Source organism: Cherax quadricarinatus, chromosome 72 (assembly GCF_038502225.1).
Source record: "Cherax quadricarinatus isolate ZL_2023a chromosome 72, ASM3850222v1, whole genome shotgun sequence".
NCBI lineage: Eukaryota > Metazoa > Arthropoda > Malacostraca > Decapoda > Parastacidae > Cherax > Cherax quadricarinatus.
This window is the reverse complement of record NC_091363.1, coordinates 1737282-1758221: the sequence shown is the minus strand read 5'-3', so window position 1 is coordinate 1758221 and position 20940 is coordinate 1737282. Positions and strand designations below refer to the sequence as shown.

General features: G+C 41.2%; 1 protein-coding gene across 2 annotated transcripts in view; it reads right to left on the bottom strand.

Annotated features, from left to right (window-relative positions):
* Nucleotides 1-20940, bottom strand: part of pasha (partner of drosha) — a 52916-nt gene that overhangs the window by 22284 nt on the left and 9692 nt on the right. Inside the window, exons 2-3 of one of the 2 annotated variants that reach the window (XM_053794903.2) lie at nucleotides 19528-19695; nucleotides 382-495 (exon numbers count right to left, since the gene is read on the bottom strand). In XM_053794903.2, the coding sequence (XP_053650878.1) occupies nucleotides 382-495; nucleotides 19528-19684 (271 nt within the window). In that variant the 5' untranslated portion in view covers nucleotides 19685-19695. The remainder of the gene's footprint in view (nucleotides 1-381; nucleotides 496-19527; nucleotides 19696-20940) is intronic. The other variant, XM_070100270.1, reaches the window with a different exon arrangement.

The following is a 20940-nucleotide window of genomic DNA, read 5'->3' as shown; positions in this document are numbered from 1 at the left end:
TAATAATAACTGAACTAAATGTTCCATAGTTTGATCAAGTTAGTGACTGAGGAAGATATCTTCATTTTTTTAACTAGTATTTATAAATAAAATATTTAAAAATCCTAAAACCTTCAATTAAAAAACAAAAATACTAATTTCGAAACTGTCACTGGGAAACAACAAAGCTCCCATATTTATATTTAGGTATTTTAACATTCATTACTACCTATGTAATAAAAATATTTATGTCGACAGTTTAAACTGGCAATAAAAGAACAACATGCAGTGCTTAAAACACGAAAATTTTATTTCTGTGAAAAATGTATTTGATATTTAAACACTTTATGCATAAGACTTGTTGTCATAGCTGCAGCAAAAATATGTGGAGTGAGAACATACCTGGTTCATCGTTGTCTTCTTCATCCCCATCATGCACTTCATCTAAAAGTTGAAAGCCTTCGTACCGAGAGTCCGACAGCATATCATTGCCACCAGATGCCCGAGTGGAAGTCACTGTCAATTGAGGAATTACAGTCCATTATCACATCTGTTACACTCGATGGTGCACATAGTCTTAGACCTGTGTTGACCTGATAACATCATGATTTTTGCCTTAGATTATTCTAAGTTTGACTAAACTAAAAATCTAATTGTTTACTGCCAAAAATTGATCAAGTACATGTAATACAATGTCCATCTATTTAACTACCATATGCTTAAATATATTTTAAAACAAGACCTCATGATAATACTGTACCCAAGTTATACAAAATCCTAATAACAATGGGAATTTCTATTGATCATAAAATACACAATACATTCTACATCATGCTGAGCCACACAAGGAAATAGTTTGCATCATTATAATAAAATATCAAGACCCCAGCACATATATATTATGTATGGCAAGACAGTGATAGAAGGTGAAGAGAGTGGTGAGAGAGTGCAAAAGGAGAGGAGATGAAAGAGTGGGAGAGGCACTGTCAAGAAATTTTAATGAAAATAACAAAAAAATTTGGAGTGAGTTAAACAAGTTAAGAAAGCCTAGGGAAAGTATGGATTTGTCAGTTAAAAACAGAGTAGGGGAGTTAGTAGATGGGGAGAGGGAGGTATTAGGTAGATGGCGAGAATATTTTGAGGAACTTTTAAATGTTAAGGAAGAAAGGGAGGCGGTAATTTCATGCACTGGCCAGGGAGGTATACCATCTTTTAGGAGTGAAGAAGAGCAGAATGTAAGTGTGGTGGAGGTACGTGAGGCATTATGTAGAATGAAAGGGGGTAAAGCAGCTGGAACTGATGGGATCATGACAGAAATGTTAAAAGCAGGGTGGGATATAGTGTTGGAGTGGTTGGTGCTTTTGTTTAATAAATGTATGAAAGAAGGGAAAGTACCTAGGGATTGGCAGAGAGCATGTATAGTCCCTTTATATAAAGGGAAAGGGGACAAGAGAGATCGTAAAAATTATAGAGGAATAAGTTTACTGAGTATACCAGGAAAAGTATACAGTAGGGTTATAATTGTAAGAATTAGAGGTAAGACAGAATGTAGGATTGCAGATGAGCAGGGAGGCTTCAGAGTGGGTAGAGGATGTGTAGATCAAGTGTTTACATTGAAGCATATATGTGAACAGTATTTAGATAAAGGTAGGGAAGTTTTTATTGCATTTATGGATTTAGAAAAGGCATATGATAGTGTGGATAGAGGAGCAATGTGGCAGATGTTGCAAGTATATGGAATAGGTGGTAAGTTACGAAATGCTGTAAAGAGCTTTTATGAGGATAGTGAGGCTCAGGTTAGGGTGTGTAGAAGAGAGGGAGAATACTTCCCGGTAAAAGTAGGTCTTAGACAGGGATGTGTAATGTCACCATGGTTGTTTAATATATTTATAGATGGGGTTGTAAAAGAAGTAAATGCTAGGGTGTTGGGGAGAGGGGTGGGATTAAATTATGGGGAATCAAATTCAAAATGGGAATTGACACAGTTACTTTTTGCTGATGATACTGTGCTTATGGGAGATTCTAAAGAAAAATTGCAAAGGTTAGTAGATGAGTTTGAGAATGTGTGTAAAGGTAGAAAGTTGAAAGTGAACATAGAAAAGAGTAAGGTGATGAGGGTATCAAATGATTTAGATAAAGAAAAATTGGATATCAAATTGGGGAGGAGGAGTATGGAAGAAGTGAATGTTTTCAGATACTTGGGAGTTGACGTGTCGGTGGATGGATTTATGAAGGATGAGGTTAATCATAGAATTGATGAGGGAAAAAAGGTGAGTGGTGTGTTGAGGTATATGTGGAGTCAAAAAACGTTATCTATGGAGGCAAAGAAGGGAATGTATGAAAGTATAGTAGTACCAACACTCTTATATGGATGTGAAGCTTGGGTGATAAATGCAGCAGCGAGGAGACAGTTGGAGGCAGTGGAGATGTCCTGTCTAAGGGCAATGTGTGGTGTAAATATTATGCAGAAAATTCGGAGTGTGGAAATTAGGAGAAGGTGTGGAGTTAATAAAAGCATTAGTCAGAGGGCAGAAGAGGGGTTGTTGAGGTGGTTTGGTCATTTAGAGAGAATGGATCAAAGTAGAATGACATGGAAAGCATATAAATCTATAGAGGAAGGAAGGAGGGGTAGGGGTCGTCCTCGAAAGGGTTGGAAAGAGGGGGTAAAGGAGGTTTTGTGGGCGAGGGGCTTTGACTTCCAGCATGCGTGCATGAGCGTGTTAGATAGGAGTGAATGGAGACGAATGATACTTGGGACCTGACGATCTGTTGGAGTGTGAGCAGGGTAATATTTAGTGAAGGGATTCAGGGAAACCGGTTATTTTCATATAGTCGGACTTGAGTCCTGGAAATGGGAAGTACAATGCCTGCACTTTAAAGGAGGGGTTTGGGATATTGGCAGTTTGGAGGGGTATGTTGTGTATCTTTATACGTATATGCTTCTAAACTGCTGTATTCTGAGCACCTCTGCAAAAGCAGTGATAATGTGTGAGTGTGGTGAAAGTGTTGAATGATGATGAAAGTATTTTCTTTTTGGGGATTTTCTTTCTTTTTTGGGTCACACTGCCTCGGTGGGAGACAGCCGACTTGTTGAAAAAAAAAAAAAAAAAAAAGACAGTGACAGTGTGAATGATGGTGAAAATGTGTCTTCCTTTTCGGGTCACTCTACTTCAGTGAGAGACAGCCAGTGTTAAAAAAAAAAATGTATGCTGTAGCTCCTGGCCTTGCCTCTCAAGTTTCCTCTCCTAAATAACAAAAAAGGCACAATACCGTGACTGGAACGATACACAAATAACCCGCACGTAAAAGAGAGAAGCTTACGATGACGTTTCGGTCCGACTTGGACCATTGACAAAGTCACACTGACTTTGTGACTTTGTCAATGGTCCAAGTTGGACCGAAACGTCGTCGTAAGCTTCTCTCTTTTATGTGCGGGTTATTTGTGTATTGCCTCTCCTAGCCTGATGGGGCCTATCATACCTCTTCTTAAAGCTATATATGGAGTCTGCCTCCACTTTTTCTTTGTTGAGATCATTCCATTTCCCAGCTACCCTGAGACTGAAGAAATACTTCCTGGCATCCCTGTGACTCATCTGTGTCTAACTTCAGCTGTGCCCCTGAGTACCTGTTTCTTGTCTCTCAAACAGCCTGTCCATGTCTGTCCTATCAATTGTTTTGAGTATTTTGTATGCTGTTATGTCTTCCTTGGTCCTTCTGTACTTCATTGTCATTAGGTTCAATTCCTTTACACTCTCCTCTTGTTGCATATTTCTGCACTTGCTCCAGTTTCTTAACATGTTTCCTCAAGTGTGGTGCCACATATTCCAAGATGGGACTGACATATGTTGTATAAAGTATCCAGAATGACACTCTGTTGGGATTCTTAAGGGCCACTCTCAGATTTGCCAGGCAAGCATTGGCTGCAGAGGTTATTTGGTTATGTGAGCCTCTGGTACGAGGTCTACAGAATCTGTCCCAAGTCTATACCCCATGTATGGTCTTCTGGACCATTCCTTATCTTTGTAACCTTGCATATGCTGAGGTTCAATTCAAGCAACCATGTATATATATGTGTATGCAATAAGATCACAGTAAACAGGTGATTTCAGAATATGCAAAACAACCACTCTGAAAGAATAGAGAAATTCCAAGCACTTTCGTGACTACTCACATTATCCTTGATAATGTGAGTAGTCACGAAAGCGCTTGGAATTTCTCTATTCTTTCAGAGTGGTTGTTTTGCATATATATGTATGTACATGACTGAGTTCACTTTAAAAGCTATTACAAATGTATCAACTATTTAAATGTGAAACTTCATTTTGACTAAATCTGCAATGTCTAATACATGTATTCAGTTCTAGAAGTACAAACATTGTCATTTACAAAGCAAACAGTGATCTAATATACCTTAAGTTTTAACTACAGCGATATAAGTATAAATATATATACAGTACCAACATAAATATTGTAATTTTTTTTTTCAACAAACTGGCCATATCCCACTGAGGCAGAGTAGCTCAAAAAGAAAAACAAAAGTTTCTCTTTTTAAATTTAGTAATGTATACAGAAATTACTAGCCCCTTGCTCCCGAAATATTGTATATATATATAGTTAGCATATGAGAAGTTTTTACAAAGTAGAAGTGATGCAAGGAGGGAAGAGTATATGGAGAAAAAGGGAGAAGTTAAGAGAGTGGTGAAGCAATGTAAAAAGAGAGCAAATGAGAGAGTGGGTGAGATGTTATCAACAAATTTTGTTGAAAATAAGAAAAAGTTTTGGAGTGAGATTAACAAGTTAAGAAAGCCTAGAGAACAAATGGATTTGTCAGTTAAAAATAGGAGAGGAGAGTTATTAAATGGAGAGTTAGAGGTATTGGGAAGATGGAAGGAATATTTTGAGGAATTGTTAAATGTTGATGAAGATAGGGAAGCTGTGATTTCGTGTATAGGGCAAGGAGGAATAACATCTTGTAGGAGTGAGGAAGAGCCAGTTGTGAGTGTGGGGGAAGTTCGTGAGGCAGTAGGTAAAATGAAAGGGGGTAAGGCAGCCGGGATTGATGGGATAAAGATAGAAATGTTAAAAGCAGGTGGGGATATAGTTTTGGAGTGGTTGGTGCAATTATTTAATAAATGTATGGAAGAGGGTAAGGTACCTAGGGATTGGCAGAGAGCATGCATAGTTCCTTTGTATAAAGGCAAAGGGGATAAAAGAGAGTGCAAAAATTATAGGGGGATAAGTCTTTTGAGTGTACCTGGTAAAGTGTATGGTAGAGTTATAATTGAAAGAATTAAGAGTAAGACGGAGAATAGGATAGCAGATGAACAAGGAGGCTTTAGGAAAGGTAGGGGGTGTGTGGACCAGGTGTTTACAGTGAAACATATAAGTGAACAGTATTTAGATAAGGCTAAAGAGGTCTTTGTGGCATTTATGGATTTGGAAAAGGCGTATGACAGGGTGGATAGGGGGGCAATGTGGCAGATGTTGCAAGTGTATGGTGTAGGAGGTAGGTTACTGAAAGCAGTGAAGAGTTTTTACGAGGATAGTGAGGCTCAAGTTAGAGTATGTAGGAAAGAGGGAAATTTTTTCCCAGTAAAAGTAGGCCTTAGACAAGGATGTGTGATGTCACCGTGGTTGTTTAATATATTTATAGATGGGGTTGTAAGAGAAGTAAATGCGAGGGTCTTGGCAAGAGGCGTGGAGTTAAAAGATAAAGAATCACACACAAAGTGGGAGTTGTCACAGCTGCTCTTTGCTGATGACACTGTGCTCTTGGGAGATTCTGAAGAGAAGTTGCAGAGATTGGTGGATGAATTTGGTAGGGTGTGCAAAAGAAGAAAATTAAAGGTGAATACAGGAAAGAGTAAGGTTATGAGGATAACAAAAAGATTAGGTGATGAAAGATTGAATATCAGATTGGAGGGAGAGAGTATGGAGGAGGTGAACGTATTCAGATATTTGGGAGTGGACGTGTCAGCGGATGGGTCTATGAAAGATGAGGTGAATCATAGAATTGATGAGGGAAAAAGAGTGAGTGGTGCACTTAGGAGTCTGTGGAGACAAAGAACTTTGTCCTTGGAGGCAAAGAGGGGAATGTATGAGAGTATAGTTTTACCAATGCTCTTATATGGGTGTGAAGTGTGGGTGATGAATGTTGCAGCGAGGAGAAGGCTGGAGGCAGTGGAGATGTCATGTCTGAGGGCAATGTGTGGTGTGAATATAATGCAGAGAATTCGTAGTTTGGAAGTTAGGAGGAGGTGCGGGATTACCAAAACTGTTGTCCAGAGGGCTGAGGAAGGGTTGTTGAGGTGGTTCGGACATGTAGAGAGAATGGAGCGAAACAGAATGACTTCAAGAGTGTATCAGTCTGTAGTGGAAGGAAGGCGGGGTAGGGGTCGGCCTAGGAAGGGTTGGAGGGAGGGGGTAAAGGAGGTTTTGTGTGCGAGGGGCTTGGACTTCCAGCAGGCATGCGTGAGCGTGTTTGATAGGAGTGAATGGAGACAAATGGTTTTTAATACTTGACGTGCTGTTGGAGTGTGAGCAAAGTAACATTTATGAAGGGATTCAGGGAAACCGGCAGGCCGGACTTGAGTCCTGGAGATGGGAAGTACAGTGCCTGCACTCTGAAGGAGGGGTGTTAATGTTGCAGTTTAAAAACTGTAGTGTAAAGCACCCTTCTGGCAAGACAGTGATGGAGTGAATGATGGTGAAAGTTTTTCTTTTTCGGGCCACCCTGCCTTGGTGGGAATCGGCCGGTGTGATAATAATAATAATAATATATAGTACATCAATTATACAGTAGCTCAAAATACCAGCAGCTGTTATTATTATAATGATGAAGATAAAATTACAAATTAACTTTTTTTTAAGAATGTATAACTCTGAACAAGAAATAAAAAAAAACAAAGTGTATCATCAATCTAAAGGATAAATAAATATTGCAAAATGAATCAGTAGCCATGAAGACAAAACCACAATATTGGAAAGCCAAAAATTTCACAGATAATTACATGCCAATAAAGACAGCATTAAAAACAGAGAAAACACTAACTACATCATTTATCACAAGAATACTAATACTGAATTTCTTGTAACATGCACAGGCAATACAAGGAGACATAGATGTAAGAACACACATGGAATTTTTTTATTAACGATGTTTCACACATGCACGTAGTGGGTTTTATCAAGTCACAAATGACCCAGATAAGAGAAGATAAACACATACATCACTAGTAGCTGTGAGGCAGAGTCATTGGGGGTACAAGTCACCTCACACTGTACTTCACTTCACAAGTACTCGATTATATGTTCACCATCTCTTACCAGGTTTATCTGTTTATGACCTGATGAAGTCTACTGTACGAGTGAAATGCTGTCAGTGAAAGTTAATAAGTATACAGGTAAGTAGGAGAGGCAGTGCCTGCACTCCGAAGGAGGGATGTTACAGTCTGAGGGGAATATGATCATGATGTCAGCACACTTCTGGAAAACTGGGAACTGAAGGAATGATGGTGAATGTGTTTTCTTCTCTGAATCGCCGCCTTGGCAGGAGACGGCCATAAAAAAAACTGCTTGTCTCTCTCTCCCTACCACCGTGTCACTCTCTCATACTACTACCTACCCAGCAGGGGCAATATAATAAGAAAGGTTAGAAACCTTCTTCCTCCATGGGGAAGTGGAACAGAATTCTTCCTCCGTAAGCCATGCGTGTTGTAAGAGGCGACTAAAATGCCGGGAGCAAGGGGCTAGTAACCCCTTCTCCTGTATATATTACTAAATGCAAAAGGAGAAACTTTTGTTTTTCCTTTTGGGCCACTCCGCCTCGGTGGGATACAGCCAGTGTGTTGAAAGAAAGAAAGAAACCTTCTTACCTACTGCAATGAGACTAAGAAAGCAAGACTAGCTCATGCAAGACTCCACGGTACTCTCCTCGTGTTCACAGTCTTTTTTATCACAATGTTCCATCTATATAAACTCATTCACCTCTAAACAATATTTTAAAGTTTTAGCTTTGTGTTGTAATCAGGGAAAGCACTAGACCCATAGGGGTTATATAGTAGTCAAGTTTGATCCAAAGAATGAGAGGATATAGTTCCTCGGCTTAAGAGCCCCTGTAACCCTACTTAAATGGATGTTTATTTAATGATACTGTTTGTGTTCAATCTTTTCACAAATGTACATAAAACACTTCAGTTTTTCAACTCATACCTTACTTAGCACATCAAATCAAACTTTAAACCTCTAGAAAATCACAATTATTATAAAGATTATTATTATAATCATGGGAGAGCACTAAACCCATAGGGTTATACAGTGAATGTGGGGGGGGGAGGATGGAAGGTATTCAGGCTCAATTCTGGGAACTGGAGCACAGATCCAATTCCCTAGATCAAGAGCCCCTCACCAGCATCAAGGAACCACCCTTGAGGGGTTATTATGTTAACTTAAGTGTTTCTGCTTCAGTGGGATATGGCCAGTGCAATGAAAGAACTTAAGTGCTATATACTTTTAAGTGCTTAAATAACATACCAAGACTCATGAAATCGTAATGACACGATTGCAAACAAACCATACCACGGACAGGGATAGAACCGGCGATCAGAGAGTCTCAAAATTCCAGACCGTCGCGTTAGCCACTGGACCAGCTAGACACAATAAGATTCGTCCAACTAGGTATATTTCTACACCATAGGAAGGTTAGCATAGGCACCACTGTGACCACAAATGCAAGTTTTTACAGATGAATCTCCAGCTAGCATACTAAAGTATTAAACATGCTAGTTTAAGCATTACATAACTGAAGTAGCACATTACTCCCCAGTTCACAACTTTCACAGTGAAAAACCACCTGGAGAGAAATTTGGAGCAGTTAAGAGAGATATGTATCTTCTGGCTTCAATCAGATTTTCTCCAACAGATGAATGCTGAAGAGGGTTTCTGACGAGGCTGAAATATAATATACAGATTTTTCTTGTGTGCGCTTCACATTTCTGTCCAAGTGGTTTCTTACTTTGCATCAATCACTTTCTGACACTTAAATCCAAGCACTTCATTTATCCATGAAAAGACAAGACAAAGTGTGGTAAGCTTGAAAGCCGCCATAACAAACATACAAGAAAATAACTAAACATAAAATGTTTGGAGTGACATCTAAACTGTCGTATCTGAGTGCCTCTGCAAAGACAGTTATTGTGTGAATGATAGTGAAAGTGTTTCTTTCTTGTTTGGGTCATTCTACCTCAGTGGGAGATCGCTAGCGTGTTTAAAAGAAAAATGAAGAAAATAAAGAAAGTTTGTTGGAAAATTTAAAGAAAAAATATAAAGTAAAAATCAGTGATAGATAATTATGGATGATTCCGAGGACTTATGTTAAGTACCCAGTAATAAAGAAAATGCAACACCGAACATTAAAGAGCAGTTACTGTAGGGAAAGACAAAGTAAATTCTTGATATAACAGACTAACTGGGAGAGTGTCTGAATGTCTGGTAAATCAGAATGCTCAAAAAATAGCAAATAAATGCACTAAAGTACTGTACAGTACACCTAATACAGTACTATACACACAGTTTATAGTTATATCATATCAATGAATGATTGGAGAGCGATAATGGGGACTCAGTTTATGTTATCTTATAAGACTGTCATGACAGGTGTTAAAGGTATGAATAGTAATGGCCATATTGACTCGACTTCTAGAAAACAATGTTTAAATTGCACGAGATATCTCGTGGGGAAGTGGAACAGAATTTTTCCTATGTAAGCCATGCGTGTCATAAGAGGCGACTAAAATGCCAGGAGCAAGGAACTAGTAACCCCTTCTCCTGTATATATTACTAAATGTAAAAGGAGAAACTTTTGCTGTTCCTTTAGGGCCACCCCACCTCGGTGGGATACAGCCTGTGCGTTGAAAGAAGAAGAAAGATCTCATAAAAGTTAATGTCCTTGTATAATCCATGATTTCATCTGTTTTTCCCGAGCTAGTAGGTTGCTTTAAACAATTTAAGATGAGAAAAGAACTTTAGTAATAATAGCCTCAGCAAAACCAACAAATGCGAAGGAAAGAATTAGTGACAAGAAGTGTAAGTAAAGAACTCAACTATGGCTTCAAAAGCTGAAATAAAGTGTTAAGTTCTTTTACATAGAGATATGCAAACTTTCATTTTTATTAAGAAGAGAATAAACCTCTTCATTTGTTCTTATTAAAGTTATTCAGAAATATTTCAAATGTATAAAAGTACAAATGCAGCATACAGTGGAACCTCAAATTTTGAACTTAATCCGTTCCAGGAGCTAGTTCTAAATTCGAAAAGTTTGAAAAGTGAAGCAACATTTCCCATAAGAAATAATGGAAAAACAATCAATCTGTTCCAGAAGCCCAAAAATATTCACAAAAAAATACATTTTATAGAGATTAATTATAGTTTTACATACACACAACAAATATAGTGTACAATTATGTATTAATAAATTTAAATAAACATATAAAATAACATTTTTACTTCCCTTTATTGAAGATTGGTGATGGCATCTGGAAGATAGGGAGGAGGAGAGAGGGAGTTGGGGGTTAGTGTTTGGAAGGGGAATCCCCCTCCATAAAGACTTTAGCTAAAGTATCAAAGCCTTCTCTGCGGTTATTTCCATTCTCTGTCTTTTAATGCCACTAGGACCAGCTTGAGAGTCACCGGTCCCCTGTCTCACAAAATAACTGTCTACAGTCCTCTGTTTCTGGCGCCTCTTTAAGATTTCCCTAAAATGGGACATGCTTTTGTCGCTGAACTTTTCACAGATAATCATCTCTGAAACACTATCACCTGCCATCTCTTTATCCTTGATCCACACCAGCAACAACTTCTAAACCTGATCGACTGTCTGTGGTCTTTTTTTGGTTAGCAACATCAGCTTCCTTGATTTTTTCTTTCTTTGCCAGGATAGAAGCGATGGTCAACTTGTTTTTCCCATACATCCTGGCAAGCTCAACAAGTTTCACACCACTCTCATACTTCTCACTTTCTTTACCACAGGGGTACCACTAGCAAGTTTCTTTGGGCCAATGGTAGCTCATTTCACAGTCCCACAAGCACTAAACACAATGAATTAATCGTAAAATGTTTGAATGAGAGCGCAGGTTAGTGTTCACTCAAGCATCAACAAAGCCAGACTGGCTCAAGGTGCCTGCGCGGGGACGTGGACGTGGACAGAGCAGGCTGGCGGACAGGTCCGGTACCCGGTGGTTCGAAAATAGGGGCAAGTTCGATAATAGGGACAAAGTTGGTTCAAAAAAAGCGGTTGATTTCCAAAGAATTTGATAAGCAATACGTTCAAAATTTGAGGTTCCACTGTAAATGATACTGTAAAAAACTTCTTGAGTCAAGGTTTTCACCATCAAGGTGAGTGAGGGTTATCATACAACAGGTCTTGCTAAGCAAGATTAAGGCAAGATATTTTTAGTTCACATATATTTGTAACTGGTAATGATTAATGTATTCTCATTCTCTCTCTTGTTCATTCTCTCTTATTAAATTCATTAATTCTCAGATTATGGTAATTTGGTGCCCCAGTAAGTTTTCATATTTTATTTAAAATGGTCAGTCTAAAAAAGCAAGTTGTTAATAAAGATTATTTTAAATTTATTAGACTAAATATGGTGAGGTGTGGTATCACAATACATAACTACTATTAAAAGATCTATCCAGCTAGCTAAAAAATAAAAATCAGCAAGTTAGATTTTCTCAGCTGAACATTACAGAACCATATGCCTCTAAGCCAGCTTTATTTCAGTTAGGAGAATTATTACTGCAATAAAAAGCTCATACATCTCTGACAGAAGGGACAACTGAGCATGAGATGCTGGACTGTGAAGACAAGCTGGCATCCCTTGCCACTATTATTATTATTATTATAATCAAAAAGAAGCGCTAAGCCACAAGGGCTATACAGCGCTGCAGGGTAGGGAAGGAAGCGAGGGTATTGGATGGCAGAAGGGAGGAGGGATGATCAGTAGGTTACAGAAAACAGCGGGGCAGGGGATAGTACGGGGGTAGAGGGTAGCAAGAGATTGAAGTAGAAAGGGCTGAAGGTATCAGAGTTTGTGAAGTAAGTCAGTTGTTGTCAAAAAGTCAATGAGAGAGTCCGGATGAAAGGTGGGTCCATCAGCGAGAAGGGAAGGTAAAGAGAGAGCAGCGGAGCGAAGACGACGACTGAGGTAAATTCTGCGTGCTCGTTGATAAAGTGGGCAGTCCAACAGAATGTGGCTAACTGATAATGGAGCTTGGCAATTCACACAGAGAGGAGCAGGGCGCCTCTCCATGAGATATCCATGAGTAAGACGAGTATGACCAATGCGAAGACGGGAGAGAGTAGTCTCCCAACTTCGACACTGGTGATAAGAAGACGGCCAGTAACCTATACTCGGTTTAATAGATTGAAGTTTGTTGCCGAGCATAGTAGACCAACATTGTTGCCAACGGGTGTGAAGGTGGGAAGATATTGCAGCAAAATAGTCCGTAAATGGAACACCTCTATATGAAACTGGTAGGTCGTGTACTGCTGACCGCGCAGCAGTGTCTGCCTGTTCATTGCCCTGTACGTCAACATGACCAGGGACCCAACAAAAAACAATATCTTTATGCTTGGTAAAGATGCGGCGTAGCCAAAGTTGGATACGGAGGACTAAGGGGTGAGGTGTATCAAATTTCTGTATAGCCTGTAAAGCACTAAGGGAGTCTGAGACAACCACAAATGATGACACAGGCATAGATGCAATATCGATAAGTGCTGCAAGGATGGCATACAATTCAGCAGTAAAAATACTAGCCGAAGATAGTAAATGCCCTCGTACGACGCTGTCTGGAAACACTGCTGTGAATCCTACGGCGTCAGAAGACTTAGAGAAATCTGTGTACACAGCAATGGCATGAGAATGAGTGAAAGTGGTCAAGAAAAAGAGAGCGGGAAGCGACTGTAGACAGTTGGGCTTTCGAGCAAGGGAGAGAGAAAGAACAGACTCGAACAGCTGGAACTTCCCAGGGGGGTAGGGAAAAGTGAGATGCTACATGAACATAGAAAGGTGGTAATTGAAGAGAAGACAAGAGCGAATGAAGGCGAAGAGAGAAGGGACGGAGTAAACAGGGGCGGCGAACAAATAAAGAATGTCTACTAATATCAGTGACCATTCTATAAATGGAAGGATTGTGAAGATCATGAGAGCATACATAGTAGTGAAGGCAATGGGCATCACGGTGATCGGATAAGGATGGAACGTTCGCTTCTGCATAGAGGCTCTTGACAGGGGAAGAGCGAAAAGCACCAAGGCATAAACGTAATCCTTGGTGATGAATGGGGTGAAGGCTAGAGAGAGTAGCAGGAGATGCCGCTGAATAGATCTGGTCACCATAATCAAGTTTCGATAAGATAAGGGTGGAATGTAGGCGAAGGAGGGTTCGACGATCAGCTCCCCACGAAAGATGAGCAAGGGTTTTAAGAAGGTTCAGCCGGCTGTGACAAGTTGCCTTCAGAGAGGTAATGTGAGGTTTCCAGGATAACCTACGATCAAAGAGAAGGCCCAGAAACTTCGACTGTATCACGTTCAGAGATACGGGAGCCATAGAGGTACAAAGGATGATCGGAGATGACAGAGCGTCTAGTGAAAGTAATTTGGTGGGTTTTAGTGCTGGAAAATTTAAACCCACGTGTGGTGGCCCAATTGGAAACACGGTCGACTGCATGCTGGAGAGAAACTGTAATAAGGTGACAGTCAGCGCCTGCACAGGCAATAGCGAAGTCATCAACATAGAGTGATGACCAAATATTTGATGGAAGACTAGAGGCCAAATCATTAATACCAAGGAGAAAAAGTGTTGTGCTCAGAACACATCCCTGGGGGACACCTTCAGCTTGGATAAAGTCCGGGGAGAGCACATTATTAACCCGAACACGGAAATGCCTGTCAGTTAAAAAGTTCTTAAGGAAGGATGGTAGATTGCCTCGAAGGCCTAAGGAGTGGGCTTGGGCTAAAATATTATACCTCCAAGTTGTCATATGCCTTCTCAAGGTCAAAAAATATGGCAATAACTGAGTGGTTATTCGCAAAGGCATTACGAACATACGTATCCAAGCGTAGTAAGGGGTCTATGGTAGAACGTCCCTTACGAAAGCCATATTGATGAGTGGAGAGACTGTTGTGTGTCTCTAAATACCACACTAAATGTCTATTTACTAGGCGTTCCATCACTTTGCAAACTGCACTGGTAAGAGCAATGGGACGATAGTGGGAGGTTTCATGTCCCGTAGTGCCTGGTTTGCGGAAAGGGAGAACAATGGCGGATTTCCACAGCTGTGGAAGAACTCCTTGTGACCAAATAAGATTGTAAAGGCATAATAGGACTGCAAGGGCTGACTGATGTAAATGTTGTAGCATACGAATATGAATGTCGTCGGGCCCAGCTGCCGATGATCGGCAAGCTGAGAGTGTTGCCTCCAGTTCTTGAAGTGTAAAAGGCACATTATACTGTTCTTCTCTGAGAGAAGAAAAGTCCAAGGGTGCTAACTCTCTGGCAGACTTTGAGGAAAGAAATGAGGGGCACAGATGGAGTCCCTGAGAAATACAGACCAGATGATTGCCAATTTCATTGGCAACATCTAGTAGGTTTGCTATATCAACACCGGCAACCCGCAGAACAGGAGCCGGGTCAGGAGAATATTTACCACTCAGTTTTCGTACTTTTTTCCAGACTGCACTCATAGAGGAAGCAGAGGTGATGATGGAGACATAATCTCGCCAGCAAGTGCGTTTAGCGTCACGGATGACACGGCGAGCGATTGCACGCTTCTGCTTAAAATCAAGAAGTCTCTCTGTGGTTCTATTGTACCGGTACCTGCCCCATGCAGCGCGTTTCAAACGTACTGCACGAGTACAAGCAGGAGACCACCAAGGCACGCATTTCTGAGAATGCCTGCCCAAAGTTTGGAGTATACAATTAGAAGCTGCGGTTAAAACGGAGGACGAGAAGAGGTGTAAAAGCTCATCGATGGAGGACGAAGAAGGAACCTCTCTAAAAACAGTTAGGTGTGAGTAAAGGTTCCAATTTGCCTGATCAAATTGCCAGCATGTGATGCGAAGAGGTGGTGAATATGAAGGGGAAGTAAGAATGATTGGGAAATGATCGCTGTCATGTAAGTCCGGGAGAACAGACCAAGTGAAGTCTAATGCGGCGGAGGAAGAGCAGACTGAGAGATCGATGCAAGAGTGTGAGTCCGAGGATCAAAATGGGTGTGAGTACCTGTATTTAAAACATGGAGGGGGTGGGTGGCAAGAAAAGCCTCTAACTGAATGCCACGGGAATCACAGTGAGACCCCCCCCAGAGGAAATGGTGGGCATTAAAATCGCCAAGTAACAGAATCGGTGGCGGTAATGACGAAACAAGAAAGGCAATATCCGGAATAGATAATGCCCGAGAAGGAGAGAGATATAAAGAACAGAGCGTATACCACCTATGCAGCGAAGTACGAACAAATAGCTGATGGTACGGAATATCAGTGCGTAGAAGAAGGGCACTTTCATTAAAGGTCCCATCAGGAAAAGGATCTGAAGAATACAATAAATTATAGCCTGAGATGGGAGAGATAACAGCAGAGTGTAATTTTGGTTCCTGTAAGTAAACACCAACAGGGGAAAACTGGGAGAGTAACATCTGAAGCTCACCCCGATTACCCCTGAGGCCACGTATATTCCACTGTAAATAGGCCATGATTGGCAATGATAAAGATACCTGAAATCCGCAGGTAAGGGTTCCTACGGACTAGAGGGGTTAGAAAAGTCCACATGCGGAGGCAGTGGAAAACGTTCAAGCAGCGAAGGAATGGTGCGCTGTGAAGAAAGGAGTTGCGCAGATGGAGCAGAGGAGAGAGAAGGAACGGAGGGTGGATCAGTGTCCATTGATGGTTTGGTCTCTGCAATATATTCAGAGATTGCTTCAAGTGTTTCAGAATTCAGAGACGTCGTATGGGAGACAATATTGGAAATGGTAGGGGGAGGATGAGTAAAGACTGGAACTGTAATGGACTGTACCAAGGTAGGGGGGGGGCAAAAGGGTGGAGGGAACTGGAGAAGCGTGGAAGGGGACAGAAGAGGCAGAAACCTGGGAGGTGGCAGAAGAGGAAGAAACTTGGGAGGGAACAGGGGAGGAAGGTACAGTATGAGGAGGAGGGTGAACCTCTACACTTGTAACAGAGCCAGTGAGAGGGGAAGAACCAGGTACAGAGACAGGGAAGGTAAAATGAGGAGGTGGAAGATGGGTAGGTGTTAACGGACCTTTTTTTGACTTTTGAGAAGTAGAGGGATGATTAGGAGGAGGTGTCATACGAGATCTCGTCGCTACTGAGGCTTGTGAGGGAGAACACGAAGAAGCGAGATCAGACTGAGGCGTTGAAGTAGGGACGTCTGAGCCTAGGACAGCAAAAGAATTAGATACAGGAGTGACTATGGGAGAGGTAACCACAGAGGTGGTTGCAGAAGATGGGATCCCAGAAGTGGGGGAACGTTTTCAAACAAGGGAATAAGAAACACGAGATAGTCTCCCTTGGAGGCGGAGATGAGAAACTGCCATGGCATAAGGGAGACCTTCTGCCTCTTTGAGGTAACGGATTTCCCGCTCGTTTAAGTAGACTTGACAATGGCGAGAGTACAAAGGGTGAGCCTCATGACAATTAAGGCAAGAGGGAGGTCGATTGCAAGACATATTAGAATGGTCATCGGCATCACAGACCGGGCATTCGGCGATAGATCTGCAATATTTCGCTGGATGGCCAAATCGCCAGCAATTTCTACACTGTTGCAGTGTAGGGATCATCTTTCGAACTTGTAACCGATGTCCTGCTACATAAACTGAGGATGGGAGTTCTCGGCTGTCAAAAGTTAAACGAGCCACATTCCTAGGGTATCGTCTCCGCCAGCGGGCAGAAAGAACGTAAGTGTCTACCTTGAGGATTGGGAGATCTTGGAGTTCCAGCTGTTCAAGAATGTCAGTGCCACATGTCTGGAAATTTTGTTGAACTATGGTATGGGGCAGAATGACGGTACCACTACAAGAATTGAGGGCATGATGTTTTTCAATAGTGACAGGAACAGTATCAATATGGGAAAGACGAGAAAGCTCATGAGCCTGGGTAGCATTCTGTACGGTGATGATGCGCGTACCGCTCTTAAGAGCATGAAAAGAAATATCTTTACCAACATGGCGTAGGAGTGCCTTGCCAATACTGTGGTCAGAAAGATAGGCAGTAGAGGAAGTCGGTCGTAAAGTGAAGAATTTAGTCCATTGTGCAGTCTGAAACTGAGCGTGGAAAGGTAGTGAAGGACGTGTCGATCTTTTCTGAGAAGAACGAGAAGGTGGAGAAGTATCATCAGCAGGTAATTGTCGTTGGCGTTTAGGCGTGGGACCAGAGTTGGTCCGACGTGGAACGGGCCGGCGATTCGAAAATTGCCGCACCGTAGAGGGAGAGGCCGGAAGCATAGTCAGAGGAGAGTGAAGGTCAGATAAATCGAAGGAGTCAGTCGAGGCCTCAGTACCTGAAGCGGGTGAGGAAACAGCACCGGCAAGAGGTACAGAGGCATGAGGAGTGTCCAAAGAGTGGTCCAAAGACGAGGCGGGGTCAGAACGGGGTGCGGTATCAAGAAGGGGCCTGGAGGTAGCAGGTTCATGGAATAGGGCTGCCATGGTTAGGTTACTTCTTTCTTTTTGTTTTTAAGAAAAAAAAAAAGAACGAAGAAAAGAAAATAAAAATAAAAAAAATAATAAAAAAAGGGGGGACCGGGGAGGGATAGTTCCTAGGAGGAATGAAAGGGCCAGAAATCTCCCTCCACACCCAAGAGAACCTCAGCACCACAAGTAGCGCAGATGCAGCATGGAACCCGTGCCATACCCTACCCATCATGCCAGTAAACCGGCAATCCGGGATAGCAACCTCACATCTGCTGAGCTACCTCGGTGGACAAAAGAGGGGGCGGCTGGAAATCCGCCACAAAGCATACCTCCTTCGGCAACCACCCCCAGAATCCAAAAGGTGGCTTCCAGAGATACACCCGTCGCCCGAGACACCCAAAGCCACCCTCCGGGATACCGGAGAGGGATCGGGACATCCCCAGGCAATCCAGATTCCACGGCAAACTACGCCACCGCCAAGAACCTCAACAGAATGGGATGGACCCCAGTACCCTTTCCCCTACCTAGGAACTAGCGTGCCTTGGGAAAAAAAAAAAAAAATCCCAAAGGCCAAAAAGGAAGGGCAAAAGGGAGGGGTGGGGAGGAGGAGGAGAAGGAAAGGAAAAAGTTGAAGATGGGGAGGATGGGATAGGGAACGGGGGATTGGGGGGTAATTAGGTTCGGTCAGAGGAAGGAGACCAACTGGTCTAATTCCTCAGACCAAGAGCCTCTTCACCACGCTAAGGAGCCTCCCTTGAAAAGGCTAAACTCACTAGTCCCCTCCATGATATAACCATGCATGTCTAGCATCTCCAATGAATTTGGAAGTGACAGAGGGAGGATGCTACTTGTAAGAGCAAAAAAAAATTATATGAAGAATGTAAGCAATGAGTTTGTGACACTGTAACTACAGATGCTCCTCGCTTTACAATGGTCCAACTTATGATATTTCGATGTTATGATGGTGCGATAGCGATGCAAATTCAGTACTGTACATTTATTGATAAGATAAACTTGTATTCGGTTATTTACTTTTCAATACTGGTATTTTGAGTAATTATTTATTTACTTATTCAGTGGCAGCAGTTAATTATTTACTTATTTATTCATCATATATATTCACATTTGATTATTATTATTATAATCATGGGGAACACTAAATCTATAGGACTATACAGCACATGTGGGAGGACGGGGTGGAAGGCATTTAGACTCAATTCAGGAAACTGGTGCACAGATCCAATTCCCTAGATCAAGAGTCCCTCACCAGCATCAAGGAACCTCCCTTGAGGGGCCTATTCACATTTGACATACAATATTTTCAACTTACGATGGGTTCTTTGGAACACAACCCCATCATTAGTAGAGGAGCACCTTACTTAAAGAATCTTTAACCTTTCCATTTTTATAGCCAAGGGACTTGAGAATTACGCAATATTGAACATCACAATGGCCTATAAATTTTAAAGCAATGTCATAATACACAGTGAACCAGCTTTACAATATTGACCAAAAACTAATAATAGTGTGACAAATCTTCAGAAAAACGGCTCTAGCAAAATAATTTTAGACGACGCATTTTATTTCAGACAATCATGAACATTCTACGAGATCAAGGAATGGGTACTGTAGTGTTTCATGTAATTCCAATCACTGCATATTGCTACAAAACCTGCCTCCAGGGGGCTACACTCCCAAACTACAAACCAATACTAAGAAGCATTCTCAAAATATTGCAGAAAATAAGCAGTGGGAAAAACTCTAGCAAATAATGAAAAATATTCTACAAGTGTTCCCTGTACATATGCTACAAGGAACAGTGAACATTTTTGCAATTGACGCACATCCAGTTCCTGCCCATGCCCACGATGCTTCTTCTTTATCCAGGCTCTGGCTGCCACCTCCAGTTGTTGCGCATGACTGTCTGCTGTCGTCCTCTTCGCTGTCTAAACGGGGAACCTTTCTTGGAGGACCATCACTGCTATTCTCTGCTTTGGACATTTCTTATTTTTCTGCAATACCAAATTTATTAGGAAATAAATGAAAGACTTTTTTCAACAGCATTAAGTGCCAAATTGAGGGAAAAATAAAAAATGGGAAAATTATTTATTAGAAATTATAAAACATTCAATTGTATAAAACTATGCAACTCAAGTGTGCACAAAAAATGAATGAATGACAGTAAACATTCAATTTAACAGATTAAAAGAGCAGAGAAGGTGGCTGGTAGTAGTGAATGTGGGTAGAGAGATTGTTCTGCTAAGACTGTAATAATAACAAAGATGTTTGTTGTTTTGGAATAAAATGACCTAATGGATTTTGTCCCATATTTCTCTAAGTCCATTAAATTCAGGGTGTACTGTACATGGAGATGAAAAAAATACTACCACTGTAATGAGTAACAAAAACACAATACTGTGGCAAGAACAATCACAACTAACCCACATTTGGAGAAGAAAATTAAAGACAGTGCATTCATCCTTGATAATGGATGCATGTCCTCTCTAAATATTGGTTTATATGTGATCTCTCCAGTGTCTTTACTTACCTGGGGGCATTAAAGATGTACTGATCTTAGTCTATTTTAAAAGTACAGTGGACCCCCGGTTAACGATATTTTTTCACTCCAGAAGTATGTTCAGGTGCCAGTACTGACCGAATTTGTTCCCATAAGAAATATTGTGAAGTAGATTAGTCCATTTCAGACCCCCAAACATACATGTACAAACGCACTTACATAAATATACTTACATAATTGGTCGCATTCGGAGGTAATCGTTAAGCGGGGGTCCACTGTATGTAGAACAAATACTGTACATGTGAACATACACCAAAAATATGAATGAAGAGATAGTCAACACTAAGCAGAAAATTTTCATGAAGAAAACCTGACACTATAAACAGTGGGTACAAAGGGGTACTGCCAACATTACTGAGGAAAAGACACTGGGGTACGCTTTCATTGGGTCAACATTTCCGTGTGTATACAACTGCTATACACAACTGTCATAATGAAAGCATCCTCTTTACCTGCGACTTCTTCAACCTAAACATACCTGACAAGGCAAGACTTGTGGCTTAGGGCATTATCTATTATGAGACGCATGTACGTGTTTGGAAACATAAAAAACATTCTCATGTGCCCAGAAGAAAGTCCTCCACCTCAGTGAAGGATACATATCCTACTCAATGGACTACTGACATTCATTAGGAAACTAATTTATCAGTTTGAAAAAAATTAACCCTTAAACTGTGGC